The sequence below is a fragment of the Prionailurus viverrinus genome, chromosome B1, assembly GCF_022837055.1.
Source record: "Prionailurus viverrinus isolate Anna chromosome B1, UM_Priviv_1.0, whole genome shotgun sequence".
Classification (NCBI taxonomy): Eukaryota; Metazoa; Chordata; class Mammalia; order Carnivora; family Felidae; genus Prionailurus; species Prionailurus viverrinus.
The window spans coordinates 136,382,528-136,404,184 of record NC_062564.1 but is presented as its reverse complement, the minus strand read 5'-3'; the positions used below and the strand labels follow the sequence as shown (position 1 = coordinate 136,404,184).

The 21,657-nt window shown below is 37.1% G+C and overlaps 1 protein-coding gene across 8 annotated transcripts in view; it reads right to left on the bottom strand.

Moving 5' to 3' along the window:
* Positions 1 to 21,657, bottom strand: part of WDFY3 (WD repeat and FYVE domain containing 3) — a 280,210-nt gene that overhangs the window by 167,227 nt on the left and 91,326 nt on the right. For 7 of the 8 annotated variants that reach the window (XM_047855189.1, XM_047855183.1, XM_047855186.1 and 4 more), the window contains exons 3-4: positions 18,076 to 18,286; positions 7,397 to 7,520 (exon numbers count right to left, since the gene is read on the bottom strand). In XM_047855189.1, coding sequence (XP_047711145.1) covers positions 7,397 to 7,520; positions 18,076 to 18,255 — 304 coding nt within the window. In that variant the 5' untranslated portion in view covers positions 18,256 to 18,286. Of the gene's footprint in view, positions 1 to 7,396; positions 7,521 to 18,075; positions 18,287 to 19,690; positions 19,894 to 21,657 lie in introns of all 8 variants that reach the window. The other variant, XM_047855191.1, reaches the window with a different exon arrangement.

Below are 21,657 nucleotides of genomic sequence, written 5' to 3'. Positions count from 1 at the left end.
ATGGGAGACAGAAAACTAGAACTGTCAAGATGCCCTAATGTATTACACATCAGTCTGTGCATCCATTTTGCATATTTCCATTTTTACTAACTTCTGATGGACAGATTCAAACAATAGAAATTGCAGATTAGCATATCTTCCTACTGACATACCTGCAATCCATGTTCAAAGTGATCTGATAAAACGACTTGCTACATGAGTGGTAATTAGGTAACAAATAAAATAAAAAGTATTTCACACCAAATTCAGAGGAGTCTTAAAAAAAAATAATCTTGCCATGATGCACAACAAATAAAGACAACTTTCAAATGAATAACAGAGGGCTCATTTTACCTGTCTTTTTTTTTTTTTGGAGAAAAATTATGTGCATATAAATTATTGCAAAATTACTTTCAATGATAACTTTCTTGAAATAAAAGGTTATGTAAGGTATCAAAAGTAGCCAAACTTATTGACACAAAAAATAGAAAGATGCCAAGGGCTGGGAGAAGGAGGAGATGGGGAATTACTGTTCAGGGAGTATAAAGTTATAGTTATATAAGATAAAAAAGTTCAAGAGAGCTCCTGTACAACATTGTGCTTAAAGCAGACTGTGTTATGCACTTAAAAATTTGTTAGGAGGGTAGATCTCATATGTTTTTTTACTGCAATAAAAATCAATCAGAAAATAAGAATGGGATATATAAAAGTTAAGATGATTCAGAATGTACCTAGATCTTAAAAATGTGATTTTTTTTCTAGAAAAAATCAAAAGATCAAAAACATCTCCATGAAATCCCCATTTTTGATAATGACACTGACTGAAAGAAACTTCCAACACTCAAGACTATAAATAAAAGAACAAGAATTCCCACAGCCAGGGTTCTTTAAGACTGAAGAAGGAGATACTCCAAAACAATGCTTTTCTCTCTTACACATCAGTTAAGTCTGGCTTTTCTAACACTACTCCAATTCTCAATGCATTTAAAAAAGTAAATAACCAAATAGAAATCCTATATCAAAAATCAGTAAAAAATTATTGAGCATCTCATCTGTAACAAGGAGTCTTCTAGGTGATACAGGGCTGAACACAAGAGACAATAAAATTAAATAAATAAACAAGTTACTTTCAGACGACAAACTTCTAGAGGAAGTACTTAAGATGACTGAATAAATGCTGGTATGGGGAGAGGATAAAGGATCTGGGATAGGGTGATCAGGAAAGGTTTCTTTTGTGGAAGTAAAATCTACAAAAATTGAATTGAATCTCACTGCAGTGGATTCTGAAGTTAATAAATTTCAAAAGTTTAAAACTAAAAATTATATGGAATTACATGATCTGGAAAAATAGATCTTAAAAATATCTGGAAAATAAGAAGTCATCAATGGAGGAGGAGTGCAGAAGGCTCTACCTGCTATGTTTGCAACTTCCTGTAAGTCTATAATTATTTCAAAATAAAAAGTTTAAAAACACCTTGTGTAACTATTACTATATTTAACAATGATACACCTTATACTCCATTTAAGATACTTTTCATTATGTTGAATACACTGAATCATTACAGGATTTAGGAAAAGAAATCTCCAGTGCAGAAAAGCGCTTTTCTATAAAAATGCAGATTAGGTATTTAAAAAGACAGCAACAGAAAAGCGACCATAGTTACAGTTTGGGGAATATTTTATTCTAATCTAGGGATATTACTCAAGTAAGAAAATGCAATGACAAGAGTCAGTACAGAACAGAACAATTTCCCTTCATGTTACCTGTTTAAAATAGCTAAGAATGCATAGAACACACAAATCTTATATTTAAGACCAACTTCTCACTTCTACAGGAACAACTGAAATCAGGAAAGATAAAAAGGATGCAGTCCCACTGTGGGTGGAGAAGGGAGAAGACAGGGGTGGGAGGTGACCTTAAGCTATCTTACTACCTTTGACTGGACCTGCTTCCAAGACTGCAAGTATAATTAAAATTATCTCACTTTAAAATCTACACAGCAATTAATACAATCCACTATGTCTGAATAAGAGATTTAGTCTCTCAATCTAAAAATATTTTAATGGCTGTTGCTCCAAAGACCCCACAACGGGCTCCAGTTAAAGATGGAAGGTTGTGCACCTGCATTTATCTCTGCTCTCTCCCAAAGCCCCACTGCTGTGGACTGAATTGTGCTCCCTTCTGCTCCAAATTCCTGTGTTGAAGCACTAACTCCGAATATGCTGGTATCAGAGACGGAGCCTTTGGGAGAGAACTAGGGTCAGACGCAGTCCATGACAGTAGAGTTCTCTTGATGAGGTTAATGCCCTTATAAGAAGACACACCAGAGCTCTCTTTCTCCAGGTGAGGCCACATTGAGAAGGTGCCATTTGCAGTCAGGAAGAGAGATCTCACCAGAAACCAATCATGCTGGCACTCTGATCTTAGACTTTCAGTCCCCAGAACTGTGAAGGAATATTTCTGTTATTTAAGTCACTGGTCTATGGTGCTTTGTTATGGCAGCTTGAGCAGATTAATACACCCACTAAAATGGTTATAAAAGGATTTTTCAAAAAGCCTAAACCCATAAGGACAAAGAGAATAAGAAAGAGGAAACCAACATTTTGGATGCTAAAATAGCAGAGGGGTTAGTGGTAACTGACTTAGCAAACTCTAGAATCTTAAAGCAAGTGCACGGAAAATGGAAAAGCAACTAAACTACAACAGAGCCCCAAGAGACTCAGGACCTGGTGACACCAGGTAGCTTTGGAAGCAGAGGTAAACATGGAGTGTACATAGAAGGCTTGTGAAAGTTTGTTAAAGACCAGTGAGACCCCCAGATCCTACTATGTGGGCACCAGACTAGAGGTTTGTTCACTAGAAAGAGTGAGGGAGAGTGTTGAGGGCTGGAGCAGGGGTGAGGCCACCACATCAGGCACAGCTGCAGGCTCAGAGAGATCAAATAGAAGCTTACACACTGAATGCTGAGGGTCCTCAGACCTTTCCCCTACTTGGCTTCTAGAATGCCGAGAGGCAGACATGTATCTTCCAAGTACAAACTGGACATTCCTCATTGGGGACTCTGCCTAGCTCGGGGGAGAAAGGCAAGAGAACAACCTAACAAGATCACACTGGCCCACAGTTTCAAGCCCCACCCACAACTGCAGAGCTACCCAGCAGCTTTCTATGGCTCCATTCTTACACAGGAGCAGATGGCCCAGGAAGTTCTCTAACCTAAAAGACAGACAAAAGCAAATTAACAAAAAAGGCAACCTGAAAGAAACAGAACTAAAAAGAGAATATATGAAAGAATAGCCATCAATATAAAAAGAAACTCTTAGGAATTAAAATTATAATGTCACACACACACCAAAAACCTCCATAGAAGGGATGGATGGAACTTTCTTAGCAAGTAGAGTCAAAAACCAAAAATATAAATAAAAGAAAATAAAATGAGAAGGACAGTCTTAGGGGTACATCTGACTAAAAAAGAAAACTGAGTGGAGGATATTATTACACAAACAATTCATGAAACTTTCCCAAAATTAAAGGATATGAATTCCCAGGCTGCAAAGTCCAATGAGTACTCAGCATAATGTATAAGAATATCTGCTCCAAGGCATGTCATCATGACATTTTAGAATAGGAGGGCCAAAGAAAGGATCCTAAATGAGCTTTTATATATATATATATATATATATATATATATATATACACACACATATATATATGTATATATATATATGTATATATGTGTGTGTGTGTGTACATACACACACACACACACACACACACACACACACACACACACACACATATATATGTAAAAGCAGGTCACAGAAAGAATCAAGAATCCAGTTAGCTTCAGATTTCTCAATAGCAGCGTAGGAGTCTAGAATATGAAGGAGAAATTATTTTTAAATTCTGAACATAAAATGATTTCCAACCTAGAATCTGATACCCACTGAAAGGGGGACACGATAAATGTAATGCAAGCTGCAAGATTTTGCAAAATGACCCTGAGAGTTCACCTCGGGCTGCCTGAAGAAAGATCCAGCTAAGACATCCCCTCCTATGTCCCCAAGGGAGTTGCTAGACCTAACTCAACTTCCCATGACACTGGTAGCTTCCGCTCTCTTGGAGGAAGGCCTATAACTTCCCCTGGGCCCCAAAGTCTCCTGGGGCTAATCAGCTAGCATCTGCAAACAACTGCTATACACATCTAACAGATATTCAAATCCAGTACTCAAACAGCCTAAATCATAAGCAGTTTGTGTATTTCTTCACTAATAAGATTGCATTTGTGCTTGTACTTTAGAAATCCAGGGCCACCAGGGATCTTCCAAGCACTTTTTTTTATGTTTGTTTATTTTGAGAGAGAGAGACAGAGCATGAGCAGAGGAGGGGCAGAGAGAGAGGGAGACACAGAATCCGAAGCAGGCTCCAGGCTCTGAGCTGTCAGCACAGAGCCTGACGCGGGGTGTGAGATCATGACCTGAACCGAAGTTGGATGCTCAACCAACTGAGCCACCCAGGTGCCCCTCCCACGTACTATTCTGTGACATAATGCAGGTGGTAGACTTGCTCCTCCTTTTCTCTTGCTGACCCCTGGTTTTATAAATTTCCCCTTTCAGCAATAAAGCTATGTGATGTGTTGTTCTAAGCCCTAGTAACCTGAAAGGTTGCCAGTCTAAAGACATCACCTTTCTCGGTAAAGACAAAGGAAAGCATCTTACACAGGAATAGTCAAAAAATTTTTTCACTCACGGGAACTCTAAAAAACAAAACAAAACAAAAACAAACACATATACACACATAAAACCCCAAACCAAAGATAACTCCCCTGCACTTTTCTTAGGGAGCTGCTGGGAAAGATGCCTTTATTAAGGCAAATTTTTGTTAAGACAATTTTTGTTAAAAATGAGAATGTTAGTTTGAGAAAAAAAAGATGCCAGGAGATTCAGGAAACAGAGGCTCCATCCCAAAGAAGTAGAAAAGCATCCCAGATGATGTGAGTGGAAACATATGAAGGGCAGCTATGAGGCTGGCCTAGAGAGAAACTACCATGGGTTAAAGCAAGCCAGAAAGTTCTGGAAGAGCTATTTGCAAAAAAGACGAAACTGACAGATTACCTGATGCTTTCAATCATATTGAGGGGAGATGTAGAAAAACATTTAGAAATAGGGGATACATGTGTGATGAAAATTCAGAAAACAAAAAAAAAAAAAAAGAAAGGCAATTATTAACTTAGATGGAGATGGGAGGGAAGTTTTTAAGAAAAGAAACCACAGCGTACCATACGGCTCATCTTAAAATAGTGTTTTCAGTCTATACAAGATAATATTGATGACAGAACAATATTGGAGGGGTGGGTTTAGGAAGCAGGTAGGTACAGGTAGTGGTAGTGAGCTTAAGAGAGTGAAAGCCTCATTTTCTTTTGTGGGAAATCAAGATGGTATCTAAATGTGAAAAAACAAGGGCTCATACTGTAAATGTACATTATTTAGAGACACAACAGGCAAATGTCAAAAAAAAATTAAAAGAGCTGAAAAGTGACTGAGAAATGGAGTTGAACAAGGACAGTGGAAGGGAGATCCTGTTTTCAGTAAACGTTTTAACTATCTGACCCTTAAAACTATGTGTCTGGGGGGGCCTGCGTGGCTCAGTGGGTTAACCCTCCGACTTCATTTCGGATAGGTCATGATCTCACAGTTCATGAGATCGAGGCCTGTATTAGGCTTCTCACTATCCACAAGGAGCCCGCTTAGGATTCTCTTTCCCTCTCTCTCTGCTCCTCCCCCACTCGTGCTCTCTCTCCCTCTCTCTTCCAAAAATAAATAAACTTAAAAAAAAACAAAAACTATGTGCCTATATAATTTTAATAAAAATAAATTAAAAAATAAGATTAAAGGGGTGTCTGGGTGGCTCAGTTGGTTGAGCATTTGACTCTCGATTTCTAGGTCATGACCTCATAGTTTCATGGGTTAGAGGCTCATGTCGGGCTCTGCACTGACCACACAGAACCTGCTTGGGATTCTCTTTCTCTCCCTCTTTCTCTCTGTCCCTCCCCTGCTCGCACACTCTCAGTCTCTCTCAAAATAAATAAACTTAAAAAAAAAAAGATTATATAACAGAAACATTACTGTTACTGTTGGAAAAATAATAATTTGATGGGCTGAAAAGATAAATGATTGTTCAAGGGGACATTATAAACAGAATTTAAATTAATTTATCAGTCTAATATAATGCTTTAATAAGAAAGCTATCACTCAACCATTACAAAACCAAAATAACAAAATAAAATATTCTTGACAAACAAAAATCAAGATAAAAATCGGTCGCACATATTGCTAATTTAAAAAATGACTAATGGTAAATAACATCAAGAAAGTGTATTTTGGGGCGCCTGGGTGGCGCAGTCGGTTAAGCGTCCGACTTCAGCCAGGTCATGATCTTGCGGTCCGTGAGTTCGAGCCCCGCGTCGGGCTCTGGGCTGATGGCTCAGAGCCTGGAGCCTGTTTCTGATTCTGTGTCTCCCTCTCTCTCTGCCCCTCCCCCGTTCATGCTCTGTCTCTCTCTGTCCCAAAAATAAATAAACGTTGAAAAAAAAAATTTTTAATAAAAAATAAAATAAATTAAAAAAAAAAAAAAAAAAGAGTATTTTAATCATGAATAAAGGGATGTGACTCTCTGAAGTTTGAAATTACCTAATCATGAATAAGAATACTTATTCAGGCAGCATTCATAAAAAAGTTTACTGTATGTGTAGATCACAGGTTATAAAGGCCCAAAACAGTTTATGGTCTACTAGGAAGATAAAGACACACACACAAACACTCGTGGTGTTGAGAAACCAAGAGTAGCTCCGAACAGAAAGTTTCTTCTTTGATTAAGGGAGTCAAAGACATTCCATCAGAGAAGTATGATTTAATCCAAACTTCAAGGATGTAGACATACTGGGATGGGGGATAATTCTCACTTCTGGGTGAAGCATCATAAGAAAAGGATAAAAGTAAGAACACAGATATGTTTGGGACTATAAGCAGCTCGGTTTGGCTGATATATAGAAAAGAAAACAAGAAATAAAAAAGGCAGACAAAAAAAAAAAAAAAATACATATGGCCAGATCCTGGGTTTGCCTTGAATGTCACCGTAGGAATTTGGATTTTGTTCAGAAGGAAACAGTATTGTTGGGGGAACGGGGGTGGTAGGTCCAAGGACAATGGCCTTGAGTACAAATGCTCCACTTGGGATATGTTGAACCAATCAAAGCAGTGACTATGAGAATGGGAACAGGGACAGGGGATTAAATTCCACATGGGGTGGGGAAGGAAACTCACATGGATAAAACTGGGTCAATTTTCTGTTTAATTTTAATAGCACTTTTTTTACCAAACTGCCCATTCAAATAGTTTTTGCTGGTTTCAGTAAAAATACCTGTGGATTTGTTTGATGCTCTCCTTCGAATTTCTGTCACCATCAGTCGTGAGACTTGGGTTGTGAACTGCAGAAGGTCAGAAAATTTTTCTGTCATCGTATTTGGCGGAGCATTTCCAAAAACCTGGGATGAAAAAAATAACAATTTTACTGAAGCATTATAAACTTTTGTCTTTCATTCTGTGCATTTCTAAGTGGGGAATGACTTGAAAAATCAAGTCAAAAAAGTATTCTTACACAGCTACTTTGAATAATACGTTTAAAATACAGCTCTTTCAATAAATTACACCTAGCCACATTTCTTAGTATATATTATGTAATCTACTGAATAATTAAATAAATGAAATCTTAAAAAGCCAAAAGTAGTTATCTATAAAATGTGAAACAATCTTACTGATAAACTTGAGAAAGCATAATGTTTCTCTGGGGAGATCTAAATTAAGAATTTAGAGAAAAATGGCAAGGTTCTTTGATGGGGTACCTAGCATATATCAGATGGTGGAAAGCAGGGATTTATCTACGGCTAAATCCTAAACTGAATACAGAATTCACTAAACTCATGTTATATATAGCTCAGAATTTCTAAATTCTAACCACAACAATTCCCAAAAGAAGATGGTTAGGAAAAAGACTAGAATAAAGAAAATGAATAATAAGGTCATGATTTCACTTAATGAAATACATGAACTTTGGAATAAATAATTCTTAAAGATAAACCAGTGTGGGTTCAGCAAAAAGAACAAGAAAATGAGACCTGGATCGACGATAATAGGAAAAGAAATGGTATTATAATGGCGATATAACTGGATGTATCCTGAAATATTGTTTTAAAAAATGTTCTTTATAGCTAACAGAAAATCCTGTCTTCTAAAACTATTATAATAGCTCTCCATTATAATACTAATCACAGTATTTTTTATTCTTATCTGGTCAAATGTCACTACAAAGGGAGGGAACATATCTTATTCATCTTTGTATTTTACCTTGCCTTAATTTACAGGGATGTTCCCTAAATATGTATGTTCATTATGCTGTTCCCCCACCTCCACACACAACAAATTCCAGAGAACATTTAAGTAGCATTGAAGGACACACAAACTATAACATAAGAACATAAACTAAAAGTAAGAAAGAGGGGCGCCTGGGTGGCCCAGTCGGTTAAGCATCCGACTTCGGCCAGGTCATGATCTCATGGTTCAGGAGTTCAAGCCCTACACTGGGCTCTGTGTGGACAGCTCAGAGCCTGGAGTCTGCTTCAGATTCTGTGTCTCCCTCTCAGTCTCTCCCTCTCCCCCTCCTCTATCTCAAAAATAAATAAAACACTTAAAAAATTAAAAATGAAAGAAAGAAAACAAGAAAATAAAGCCAAGCCTAGGAAATGGATGAGAAAAGAGAGACTAAAAATCTAGGACCAAAAGACCTCTATACTTGCCATGTTTTGGTCATAAATTTTGGTTCAAATATACAAAAAAGAAAATCTACTCAATAACATAGTTCACAATGCTCTTAGGTAAGAAAAATGTATATTTAACAAAGTATCTCTATTTTCATACTCCAGTGTAAAAATTTCCTTCAAAGGATCCTTAAAAAAAAGATATAATTCATAACGTAATATTCCTATAACAGAAATATGTTTCCTACATTCTTACAACAGATACTATCCTTATAACCTCTCTCAAACTGAGCTGAACAAATCAATTTCACAAGACATACTTTTGTTCGGATATCTAAAGGCTGTTCATTAACTTGACACCAGAGTAATTTTACATTATCTCAAAGAACAAATAAACTATACTTTTCAAGACCTCAATACATTGTTTTTTTCTGCCGAGATATTGATAAACGTAGTGTGTTTACAGCTAAACTGTGTCACCTGTTAGTAAGACCCATATTCTTTCACAAACTGGAGCCAGATTAGAAATTGAGAAGCCAAGGGGCACCTGGGCGGCTCAGTCGGTTGAGCATCTGACTCTCGATTTTGGCTCAGGTCATAATCTCACGGTTTCTGGGATCAAGCCCCAAACCTGGCCCTGTGCTGTCAGCCCCCAGACTGGGGTTCTCTGGGAATTTTCTCTTTCCCTCTCACCCTGCCCTTTCCTACTCTCTCTTTGTCTCTTCTCCACTCTCTCTTTTTCTCCATCTCTTTCCCCCCTTTCTCTCTCTCAAATAAACTTCAAAAAAAAAAAAATTGAAAAGCCTAATGACACATGCTTTAAATTTAAATTTAAATAATGCAGAATAGCCATTCTACAGAGATGTATGTAACTGCTGTCTATAAAAATTATGTTTCTCAGGCAATTAGGCCTTTTGTCAAATTGACCTAAATTAGGCAAATATTTCTAAGACTCAGAATATAGAAATATATATTTTGTTCCTAAGAATTAAGAGCTATTTTATTCTGAAGAGTTATTAAGACAACTTCATAAAATAAATAGATCATTGCTTAGTATAAGGATATAGTTATTCAAGCAGTCTTCATGCTAGGTGAATAATACACTGTTAAAAATGCAACTTACTTTTCACACGAATCCTGATTATTTGCCGCTTTATTTCCCTAAGAAACTTTTTCAAAAGATAGGTCTTGCTTGAACTGACCACTCCAAAGTCACTATTATGGAAAGAGTTAAGTCTTATCTGCTAATCTGAAGTGAACAACTATTGCTTCTTTGACATAACCCATTTTTAGTCTAGTGATTCATTCTTTCATTTATTCACTCATAAATATTTATTACTCTCCTACATATGTTTGGAGTCATGAGTACAAAGGTAAATAGAGAGTTGTAAATACAAAGGTAAATAAAGCAAAGAGGATTCCTGTGCCCATGGAGTTCACTTTTTAGTACAGGACACAAACATTAGGAATGAAAATTACACTGGTGATATGTTATAAAAGAAGTAAACAGGGTAATGGGAGGGGAATGACTGCCTGTTGTGGGGAAAGGCTGTCAGAGAAGGTCTCTCTCAGGAGAGGCTGACATGGTAGGGTGACACTGAATGATGAGACAAAGTCACAATTCAGACTGCCTGAGAGAGAGGGTTCGGGCAGCGAGAAGAGCTGTGGTAAGACCTCCAAGTGGATGCGAGACTTGGGTAGGTGAGGAATTGAGAGGCTGATGAGGCTGGAATGTTTTTTATGAGATGGAAAATGTGCAACATAAGGCTGCAAAGAAGAGAGTAGTTTTTCTGTGATTAACTTCAACAATTAAATCTAAAAATATTAGGTATGTATTTAACCACCTTCCACAAATAATGGTATTTCCTGAAAATACACAATGCTTCAGTCATGTACTAAAATGCGTGCTACAGAGGATAGAATATGGAGCTGGGAGCCAGAGGAGGCCTGGGGTCTTCTCACCCACAGAAACTACAGGTCCAATTCTTCTGGTTCTCCATTTCCCCATCAGCCAAGGAAGAGAACTAAGCAAGAGACTGACAGGTAATACATTCAACTCAGAAGAAATGAGTTTTACAACATACATGTGAGATTCATAACTCAGAATAAAAGAAACAAACAGCAGTGAGGAATAAACATGCCGTCTAGTAAATTCGATAAAAAATAATAGTTACCATGAAATGAGCATTTATAATGTGCGTAGCACTAGTCAAATACTTGACATGTAATGCCATTTAATCTCATAAAATCCTATACAGTGTCCTCATTGTATGGATAAGGAAACTACTAAAGCTTAGAGAAGTTAAACAACCTAACCCAGGAGGTAGTGGAGACAGAATTTAAAATTAGGTCTGATTCCAAGCCATGTTCTTAATCGCTCAGTACTATGTTGTCTCAATTAAACCCCCCCATGAACCCTATCACTGTCACTTTATACAGTTTCACCTTAGGAGAGGAACAGCATGCATAGACTCCTTTTCAGAAGAGTCATTTTGAATATCCACCTTGATTACAGAAAGTTTCCTGGCATTTCCTCACCTAACTATTTCTGACATACTCAGGGAGAACAAATTAATAGTGTTATTTAATGGCATGCACAAAACAGGAACGCAATATATATTTGTTGCTGAGTGAAGTTACTCAAAAATGTATTAAATACGATAAATAAAAGAGAGGTTGGAACTTTTATAATGTTTTCTAAAATGGTGTTTTCTTTCCTAAACATATGTAATATCTAAAATTAAGTTACAGAGTAATGGCCATCAGTAGTCTTGGAATAATTTCCGGATTTTAAAAATTAATACTGAAGATAAAATTGTATTATTTCAAATTGTTAATGACTCCTCTCATTAATATAAATAAATAGGAAAACACATATATGCTCCTTATTTCTAAGAAGGACCAAAACTCAGGAGAAAAGAAATTGAGATGGCTCAGTCCCTTTGTCTCCTTTGGGATATGCCTGCCTCATGAGAACATGCACTCTTATCTGCTCTGCATGGGGCTTGTAACTGCCAAGTTTTGCCAACGAATGGGTAAGAAAATATAGCTATTTCAGATATGAATTTAGCAAATCCTTCGTGGCACAGACCTAAGCTACATTCTCCAATATCAACTGTATTGGTATTATGGTATAAGTACTAAGCTGTATATATGTAAACACAAAGCTGTAAAAATGTAAATAGTTCATCTGTCTGACTCCAGATCTCTCATTTGGTTCTAAACTTGAGTATTCTTCCTTTAAAGCCAATAATTCAAAAAGTAAAGGTCAGGGCAGCTGGGTGGCTCAGTTGATTAAGCGTCTGACTTTTGATTTCAGTTCTGGTCATGACCTTGCCGTTCGTGGGATAGAGCCACACATTGTGCTCTGCGCTGATAGCGTGGAGCCTGCTTGGGATTCTCAGTATCCCTCTCTCTGCCCCTCCCCACTCACATTCACACTCTCAAAAATAAAAAAATAAAAGTAAAGCAAGATAAAATAAAAAGTAAAGGTCAGTTGTAAGGGATAAAAAAAGAAAAACAACATTCAATTTAGGTGCTTTTCAAATATAAATAATTCAAAAACAAGGGAAGTTTCTAAAAGAAGACCTAGTTAATAAAATTATATTTTAAAAGACAAAATGAAGTGGGCCCCTGGGGTGGCTCAGGTGGTTGAGCATCCAACTTCATCTCAGGTCATGATCATGCAGTTCAAGGCGCACATCAGGCTTTCTCTGCTGTCAGCACGGAGCCCACTTCGGATCCTCTGTCTCCTTCTCTCTCTGGCCCTCCCTTGCTCACTCTCTCAAAAATAAACAAACATTAAAAAAAATAATAAAATAAAACCCACAATGACTTCTGATAACATATGCCATGGTAATTAACAATGGCAGTTAATTTTTAGATGACTAAAATGTCATTCATTTTTGAATAGTTTAAACCAAGTATTTTCTCAATAAGCTTTTGTTCTTACGACTAAAACAGTTAATTATTTTTAAGAATGCTGGATAAACGTTATTCAGTTATTCTCAGACTCCGCCAGAATCTTTCAGATGGAGAGAATCCGTGAGAGGGAGGACAGCAGCAGCCTCCTTGCAGGACTGTGATAAAGACCACAGGAGGCAGCTGACGACCTCAGCGTGAGCCCTGGCCCAGAAAAAGGACTCAACACATGTCATTTCTCAACGTGTGTCTCTTAAAGTCAAAAATCACATACTGAAATAACACTACTGACCACGCTTTAAAAATGATTCTGTAGATAGATGAATGCCCATGTGTAACAACAATATGGTTTATTTACAATTTAGCACGAATCAAGCAAAGTCTCAAAAATTGATAGTAGGATTCATTTTTATTTATTTTTTTAATTTTTTCTATATATATTTATTTATTTTTGAGAGACAGAGTGAGACAAAGTGAGAGTGGGGGAGGGGCAGAGAGAGAGAGGGAGACACACGATTGGAAACAGGCTCCAGGCTCTGAGCTGTCAGCCCAGAGCCTGATGCGGGGCTTGAACTCACAGACCGTGAGATTATGACCTGAGCTGAAGTCGGATGCCCAACCAACTGAGCCACCCGGGCGCCCCAGTATGATTCATTTTTAGCAATCATGGTAGGAATTCTAGAGCCCTACTGAGCTCTTTTATCAAACCTACTTCTTAGCAATAGAGAATGTTCGTGTATAAATGGTTGAACGTGAAATAAATATGGCTATATATTTCAAAACTTAATGGATGGGATGTCTTATCTAAAGACAATTGTAGTTTGTTAATAATAATCCAACAAACACTGTTTATATATTTTTTAAATTGGTCACAATGTTCCAGAAATAACTTCCAATCTTTTCATTAGTTAAAAGCTGAATGACCTTTATGATATTTAAATCACTCACTGTTTTAGAGACATAAGGCAATGCATATCTATGTGCTTTTACTCAGGCAATTAAAAATTTTTGACTTGACAAAGGTCAATGGAACAGAATAGAACACTCAGAAATGGACCCACAACTATATGGCCAACTAATCTTTGACAAAGCAGGAAAGAATACCCAATGGAAAAAAAGAGGCTCTTCAACAAATCTGGGAAAACTGGATAGCAACATGCAGAAGAATGAAACTGGACCACTTTCTTACACAATACACAAAAATAAATACAAAATGGATGACAGACCTAAATGTGAGACAAGAAACCATCAAAATCCTAGAGGAGAACACAGGCAACAACCTCACTGACCTCAGCCTTAGCAACTTTACTAGACACATTGCCAGAGGCAAGGGAAACAAAAGCAAACATGAACTATTGGGACCTCATCAAGATAAAAAGCTTCTGGACAGTAAAGGAAATAATCAACAACTATAAAAAACAGCTGTGGAATGGGAGAAGTTATCAGTAAATGGAATATCTGGTAAAGGGTTACTATCCAAAATACAAAGGAACTTAGTAAACTCAACACCAAAAAAAAAAAAAAAAAAAAATCTGTGAAGAAATGGGCAGAAGACACGAATAGACACTTTTCCAAAGAAGACATCCAGTTGGCTAACAGACATGAAAAGATGCTCAACATCACTCATCATCAGGGAAATACAAATCAACACTATGATGAGATACCACCTCACACCTATCAGAATGGCTCAAATTAACAACACACAAAATAACAGATGTTGGCGAGGATGTGGAGAAAGGGAAACCCTCTTGCGCTGCTGGTGGGACTGCAAACTGGTACAGCCATTCCGGAAAACGGTATGGAGGTTCATCAAAAATGTTAAAAATAGAACTACTCTATGATCCAGCAATTGCACTACTAGGTATTTACCCGAAGGACACAAAAATACAGATTCAAAGGGGTACATGTACCCCGGTGTTTACAGCAGCACTATCAATAATAGCCAACTATGGAAAGAGCCCAAATGTCCATCGACTGATGAATGGATAAAGATGTGGTATGTATAATGGAATATTACTCAGCCATCAAAACAAATGAAATGTTGCCATTTGCAATGATGTGGATAGATGCAGAATGTATTATACTAAGCAAAATAAGTCAGAGAAAGACAAATATGATTTCACTCATATGTGGAATTTAAGACACAAAACAGATGAACATATGGGAAGGGGTAAAAAAAAAAAAAAAGATAGAGAGCAGGAAACAAACCATAAGAGACTATTAACTATAAAGAACTGAGGGCTGATGAAGGGAAGTAGGTGAGGGATGGGCTAGATGCAGGATGGGCATTAAGTAGGGCACTTGTTGGAATGAACACTGGGTGTTTGTTGTATGTAAGTGATGAACCACTGAATTCTACTCCTGAAACCAATATTGTACTATATGTTAACTAAAATTTAAATAAAAATTTGAAGAAATTTTAAATTAAAAATAAAAACTTAACTTGAAAGAAATGACAAACATAGGACACAAGAGAACTAAATCAAACAGTCTAAGCAATACAGCATGTCAAGTCTACTTTAAAAAAAAGACAAAACACAAATATTTATATGATTCTTCCAGTCTAAGCCTCATGTGGGCTGGCTGTAGAAGCCTAACTGATGAAATACATCGGATACATATGTAGAATATTACTTATTAATTTATGTTAATATCCGAGAATAACAACTGTCCTAACTATCCTCCACATTATCATCACTTTGTAAATGTGTGTAAGTCTGAGAGGAGGAAATAACCTCAAACTATTCAGTGGGCAATAGTACAGGACACTGAGGTAAAACAAAAATAAAAAGATTAAAAAAAAAGAAACAAACAACTTCCCAGAACTGATTCCAATAAAAATTAATGACTGTTACCTCACCAGGGCTTGAAAAAATGGCTTGTCCATAATCAGTTCTTTCCCTCGTTTTCAAAACAGCTATTTTAAACCTTTCCCCACTTCTCGTGTTCCTATTCTACCATCTCCGCCCTGCATCATTCTCAACCTCTTATTTCATAGATTAAAAAAATGAACATCCTCTAAATGTATTAATGTTTGCACCCTCTCTTCTATTCTACCCAACCTGATGGGTGACATGTGAACTGATCTCACTATGTTCCTCCTTGTACTCCTGCCCTTCTGCCTTACCAGCCCAGCAAAACCTTAATCCCAATAAACAACGTACCTGTCTGCCTCCTCTACTTTTACTTACACACCTGCTACTGAGTACCTGCAAGAGAAAAATCACACACCCACAAGGATAAGATCCAGTACAAATTTATCATCTCCAACTGTTACTGGACCCTCAATATCCTTCATTCTTTTACTATCCCTTTCAACTATCTCTCTTAGTTTCCTTCATTATTATTCCAAACCATCACACTTTCCTTAAGCCCAACTCAACTTACTCCAAGGCTCTTAACTGGCCACATCTTCTGTTGACGACTACAAGAAATCAAGGTCATCAAGCAAGATCTTATTCAACTTCCCACCTCCTTAACTACAATCATATTCACACCCAACAAGATGTGCTCTCCTCTAGGATGAAGTAAGTATTTTTCTCTTGGCTGAAGACTCACCTTCCCCCCCCCCCCCGCCCCTATAATTTGACTCCATGCTCTCCTCCCTCAATCAATTTCATTCTTGGAATTTTCCAAATTTCCTCCTCTGCTGGTTTCTCCCCTTCTCTTTACGAACCTGGATTTCCTCCATCTTTACAAACAAAGCAAAACACTGGAAACATCCAGAAAAAACCCACCCTTTTGTAGCCAAGTTGACGTCCATCTGTCTCTTTTGTTCTCTCTTTTTTCAAATTTCTATAAGCCCGGTATATTATTTACTGTCTCTTTTCATCTTCCATTCACTCCTCAACTCGCTGTTTTCTGGTTCCACCATTCTAGTAAATTACTACTCTCTCTTTTCTTATATTTACCTTTTGAACTCCATAATCACCCCCTCCTGATCCCTTTTGTGCTGACCAGTTCCTATTCTGTATTCTTTATGGGTTCCCCTCCTTTCATTAGACATTCGTACTCTCCATGATTCATCCTTAGCCTATTGCTCTTCTCACTTGGCATTATAAGCCATGAGCAATCTCTATCCCCTTCCAGGGTTTCAACTACCCCATCTGTGCCAGAGTCCAAAAAGCATATATCCAGCCAAATCCCCTACCTGAGCTTCTAATTGCCTACTGAATACATCCACGTGGGAAGCTTGCAAATAGTTCAGACTCAATGATCCAAACTGAATCTATCTTTTTAATCTTTCTTTCTCAACTACTGGGAAAAACATTCACCCAGTTTCCCAAATTAGAAAGCTAGGAGAGAGCTTGCCTTGGTTCCTTCTACTCTGATTCTATTGCTTAAAATACTTCATTGGCTCTCCATGCCTCCAGGAAAAAGTATTAGCTCCTAATACAACATATAAACCCATCATGACAAGCCTCCTATCAATCTTGACAGTCTTATTTTGGCTCTTCCTCACATAAAATCAGTTTCTTCAACTCCTTGTAGATGCTGGCACATATTAGAATGTTTGTTGCCTTTCATCTTAACTCATACTTCAGCCTCTTACGCTAATTACTTTCTTTGTTAATTTAGCCCAGTTAATTCCAATTGCGCTAATGCTTATCTTTTAATGCCTCATGAATCACATCACATTCTTGAAGGAGACTTCCTTCCCTAGATCCCCACATACTTAAAGGCAACTTTCTTTTCAGGGGTGCCCTTCAGTGCTAAAAGAGCTAAAGGTCACAGCAGCATTTGGCAGCAGAGAGTGGTGGGGCATCTAGAAGCCCTATGGAACCACCTGACCTTTTCAACCATGTACCTGTGTACCTTCGATAAAAATTTAAAAATTATTTTAAATAACCCCACCAAGATTGCTCCATGTAATCAACTTGACAAAATACATTTAAAAATTAACTCTATTTAGAGTCTCTAGAGCCTACATCTATCTTTCAAAATCTCTTACAGAAAACCTGCCAAACAACAAAGCAAACTGAGATGATTGTGTAAAGTATACAAAACACTTGGGCAATTAATTACACCATTTGGTGCAATAAACCATCAATTCAAAAAACAATGGAAATAACAAGTAGTAATTTACAACCTATCCCTCTTCCAACACTCAACCCAACCATTATAAGAACATTTTACAGAATGCTCTGTCTTCCTTTTATCTATTAGAACTAAACGGAGTTCACTCTGACCAGGCCTCAGATCAAGTCGCATGGCTTGAAAGCAAATTGAAAGGAAGGTATGAAAACATCAAGCTTCTTAAAAACTCATTCTATTATTTTCTTCCTACCTGTAATTTATTAGAACCTTGAAATTTCTGCAGTGCCACCCAGTCCTGGAAGGCCTGGGCTTGGCAACCTGGACCTACCCTGTTAAACACTGGCAGCATCATGTACAGCTTCTCCTCTTGTTCCTTCTGAGTCATGTGCCGGGGAGGGTGGCACAGCTCAGTGAAGAGTCGGCGGAGGTGCATCAGTCCTAAGGCATTGTCTTGGGGGCTGCACTCCTCCTGCCTCGGCCGCCCCATGATCCTCTTCACCATGTTCATCTTGGCTGGTGGGTGATAAACTCTTCTAATTCTGTGGGAAGAAGTTCATACACAAAGTGTCATCATCTTGACCAGGTCAAGAGCTTAGAAAAGGCCAGAAAAAACACAAAATTCTATTTGAAAGGTCTCTTCTACTTCTTTAAATAGAAAAGGTAGAGAGGCAAAGGTAATTTTGATAAGTCTCCCTGACAAATTAGGAATCATGGCACCCAATATTCCTACTGGCTTTGACACAATTTGTACAAAATGTAAAATATTAATTGAACAAGTATCAAATGTTTCCAATTAAACAGTCATTATGAAGCACAACAAATAAAGGGATCACATATCTCACTACTAATATGCTGTTTAATAGCTGAGCATATGTAAAAGAATGAAGACTAGAAAGTTCACCCTCACCTCAAACATCAAAACAACAATGAAACCCACCCCTCAAAACATAAAGATTTTTATTTATTTTTAAGTTTATTTATTTATTTTTGAGGGGGGGGGGGCAATAGCCCAAGTAAGCTCTGCACTGTCAGCGCGGAGCCTGACACGGGGCTCAAACCAACCAATCGTGAGATTATGACCTGAGCTGAAACCAAGAGCCGGATGCTTAATTGACTGAATCACCCAGGGACCCCTGAAACCTTCTACTTTTAATTATTTAATTTTTTTTTTTTTATGAAGGATTACAGTTTGGGTACCTGTTTGAAGAGTCTACTTTGTTACAGTCTGAAAACATGTAGATTAAAACAAATGATATCCCAATATATTTTACAAATCATAAGACGACAGTAAATTTTTTCATATAACTGAAGACCACTTTTTCAAACCGTACTTTGAAACCCTTTGGCAGGTCATGTTAATTCATTTAGTGGATCGTAATAAGCATTAAAAAAATGAAACAGAAGAACATATATAGTATGGTTGATTATTATTCCGTGAAACTTATTTTAGGTAATTCATGCATACCAAATCACAACATAAAATGTATCTCTGGCTAGAGCCGCAGTTAAAAAATAAATAAAACAACCACTGGGTTAGAATATGTAATAGAATCAATAACACTAAGCATTCAGGAAGAACTATCAGCCCTTTTCAACTACCATGAACTGCGCCAGCAATTAGCCAATTTCAGACACAAAAACAGGGCATCTTACAAAAGAAACCAGGAAAGTTGGGAGGACACTATGAATATACAGAACTTAGATAAAAAGCAATTTGCTTTCTAATCTGTAGAAAAGCAGGAATAGCCTGAAGATTAATTTTTAATTTTGCTTCATAACCACACAAGCCAGTAGACCATTTCTTAAGGAATGAAAGATTACTGCAAGGCTAGAGCTTTACTTACTAAACTTCTGTCCACTGATTTTTAAAACTCTAAGAACTGGCATCTTAAACATGCTTGCCCTTGAGAATTTTGAGTGAATTCCATATTGGCCATGGGTACCTGGTTATGCACTCTAGCCGACTGCAACAGGAGGCATGGGGTGACTCATATTAGGTGAGGAGTAGACAGACACTGCCTAGAGAGCTCTGCCGAGGGCTCATCTGTGTTGAGGGGCTGCTGTGCGGAGAGCACTCAGTATATTCTGAGGGGTCCAATCGTGGGGCAGGGTGCTAAGACACACAGGCAAACGGCCAAGAGAACCTCTAAACCACAAAATGAAAAACAAAAGGTAGTTTAGTTCAAAGCTGTTTAACATATTTCACTCTTGGAAAATACATAAGTCCTCCAGTTATAAAGATTTCAACAAATATATTCAAATAGCCTATGTGGTATTTACAGTCCTGGAGAGTCCCAGAACAAAAATAAAATTTGAAGTAAATTATAAAACTTATGGTAATTAGCTAACATTTTAGATTATACTTATCTCTGCTTTTTTTCCTTAGCCCATATCTAGAGTTCAATAATCTGGACAGTCCTGGCGAGGATTTAGGAGATTCACGTTCACCTAACACTTCAAAAAGTTTCTTTAAGCAAAAGATCCCAGCTTTCCAAGGGATCCATGTCATTTTTTTAAAAGTCACATAGTACTCTAAATTAGAGCCTCCAAGCACTTTCAGACCTTCTCCTTTGCTCTTCATTCTAACTTAAGCAAGTGGATGGAAGAGAGGATTAACTCCACCTTTAAGCAAGGCCCTGAGACAAGAGCAACTTGCTCAAAATCTCACAGTAATAAGGAACTGGATGAGAATCCATGCATCCCACCTCCCGTTCAAGTACCCTTCTGGCTTACTCATATTCACGTGCCTATTTTAAATTATTCAATTCTTGGAAACTGACACTCTAGCATGTTTGTTTATCACCAAGCAGCAGTTACAATGGGAAAGAAATCTTTGATTTTTCTTAAAAGTCTAAACTAACAAACTTTCATTAAAAAAAAAAAAAAACCCACACTATCACATAACGACCAACATTAACTAGATGCAATAATGCTATTGTACTGTCTCTATTTAAGATTTATCTGATACAAAAGGATATATATCAATCAGCTAAGTAGGTTTACTGGTATTTCTCACTGAGATAATTGCAGTAATGGAAAAAATTCAGATTCCTCTTTTTTCTCCAAACTTACCAAGAAACACTTAAGCATATTAGATTGCTGGTTCATTGCTTTATTTCCACTCCAATGTTCATATTTAAAGTAGTATTCAGACCAAGAACTATCATGTTTACAATACTCCTCAGCAATGAAAGACTAAAAAGAATAAGCACTTTTCAGTCAAACCTGTACAAACATACCCGTATGAAATAGGTAACTTCAGGTGAACCCCCTTGAATCCTGGGTTTCTCTCATCTGTAAAATCTTTCCTCACAGCCTTTTGGTTATGCATACTAAAAGAACTTCATTTCTATTACGTGCCAAGCACATTAGTTACACTCAACAATTCTTTTTTCTTTCTTTATAGCTTAATCACGAAACATTTAATCCTTTTCATTTACATTTTTAGTTACTTCAGCAAGGAAGGAAAACAGTTTAAGCCGTTACAGTACTAGGTTTTAGAGATTTACACAATGATAAAACATTAACAAAATATTTATTCCTTTGTTAGATGCTCAATAAGAGGCTTATAAAGTAATATAGAAGAGATGCAAAATATAATAATAATAATAATAATAATAATAATAATAATATACCACAGAATGATTATTCTGGAGGTAATGTTATTAGAGGTTTTCAAAATATTTGTAAAGATTATTCTTTATAAGAACTGGTTTTCTAATACAAACCCTATTTTGTTTCACAAGGGAAAAGTGTTTGTACTGCCATCCTGCCAACAGGGGGTTATTTAAATAGCAATGAGATAATTACTGCAATGAGCCCAGACAGTATTTCTTATTCTAATCTCCTATGTTAATGCTTGAAAATTCCAGATACTCTAACCTTCTCCCCACACCCCACCCCCACCAAA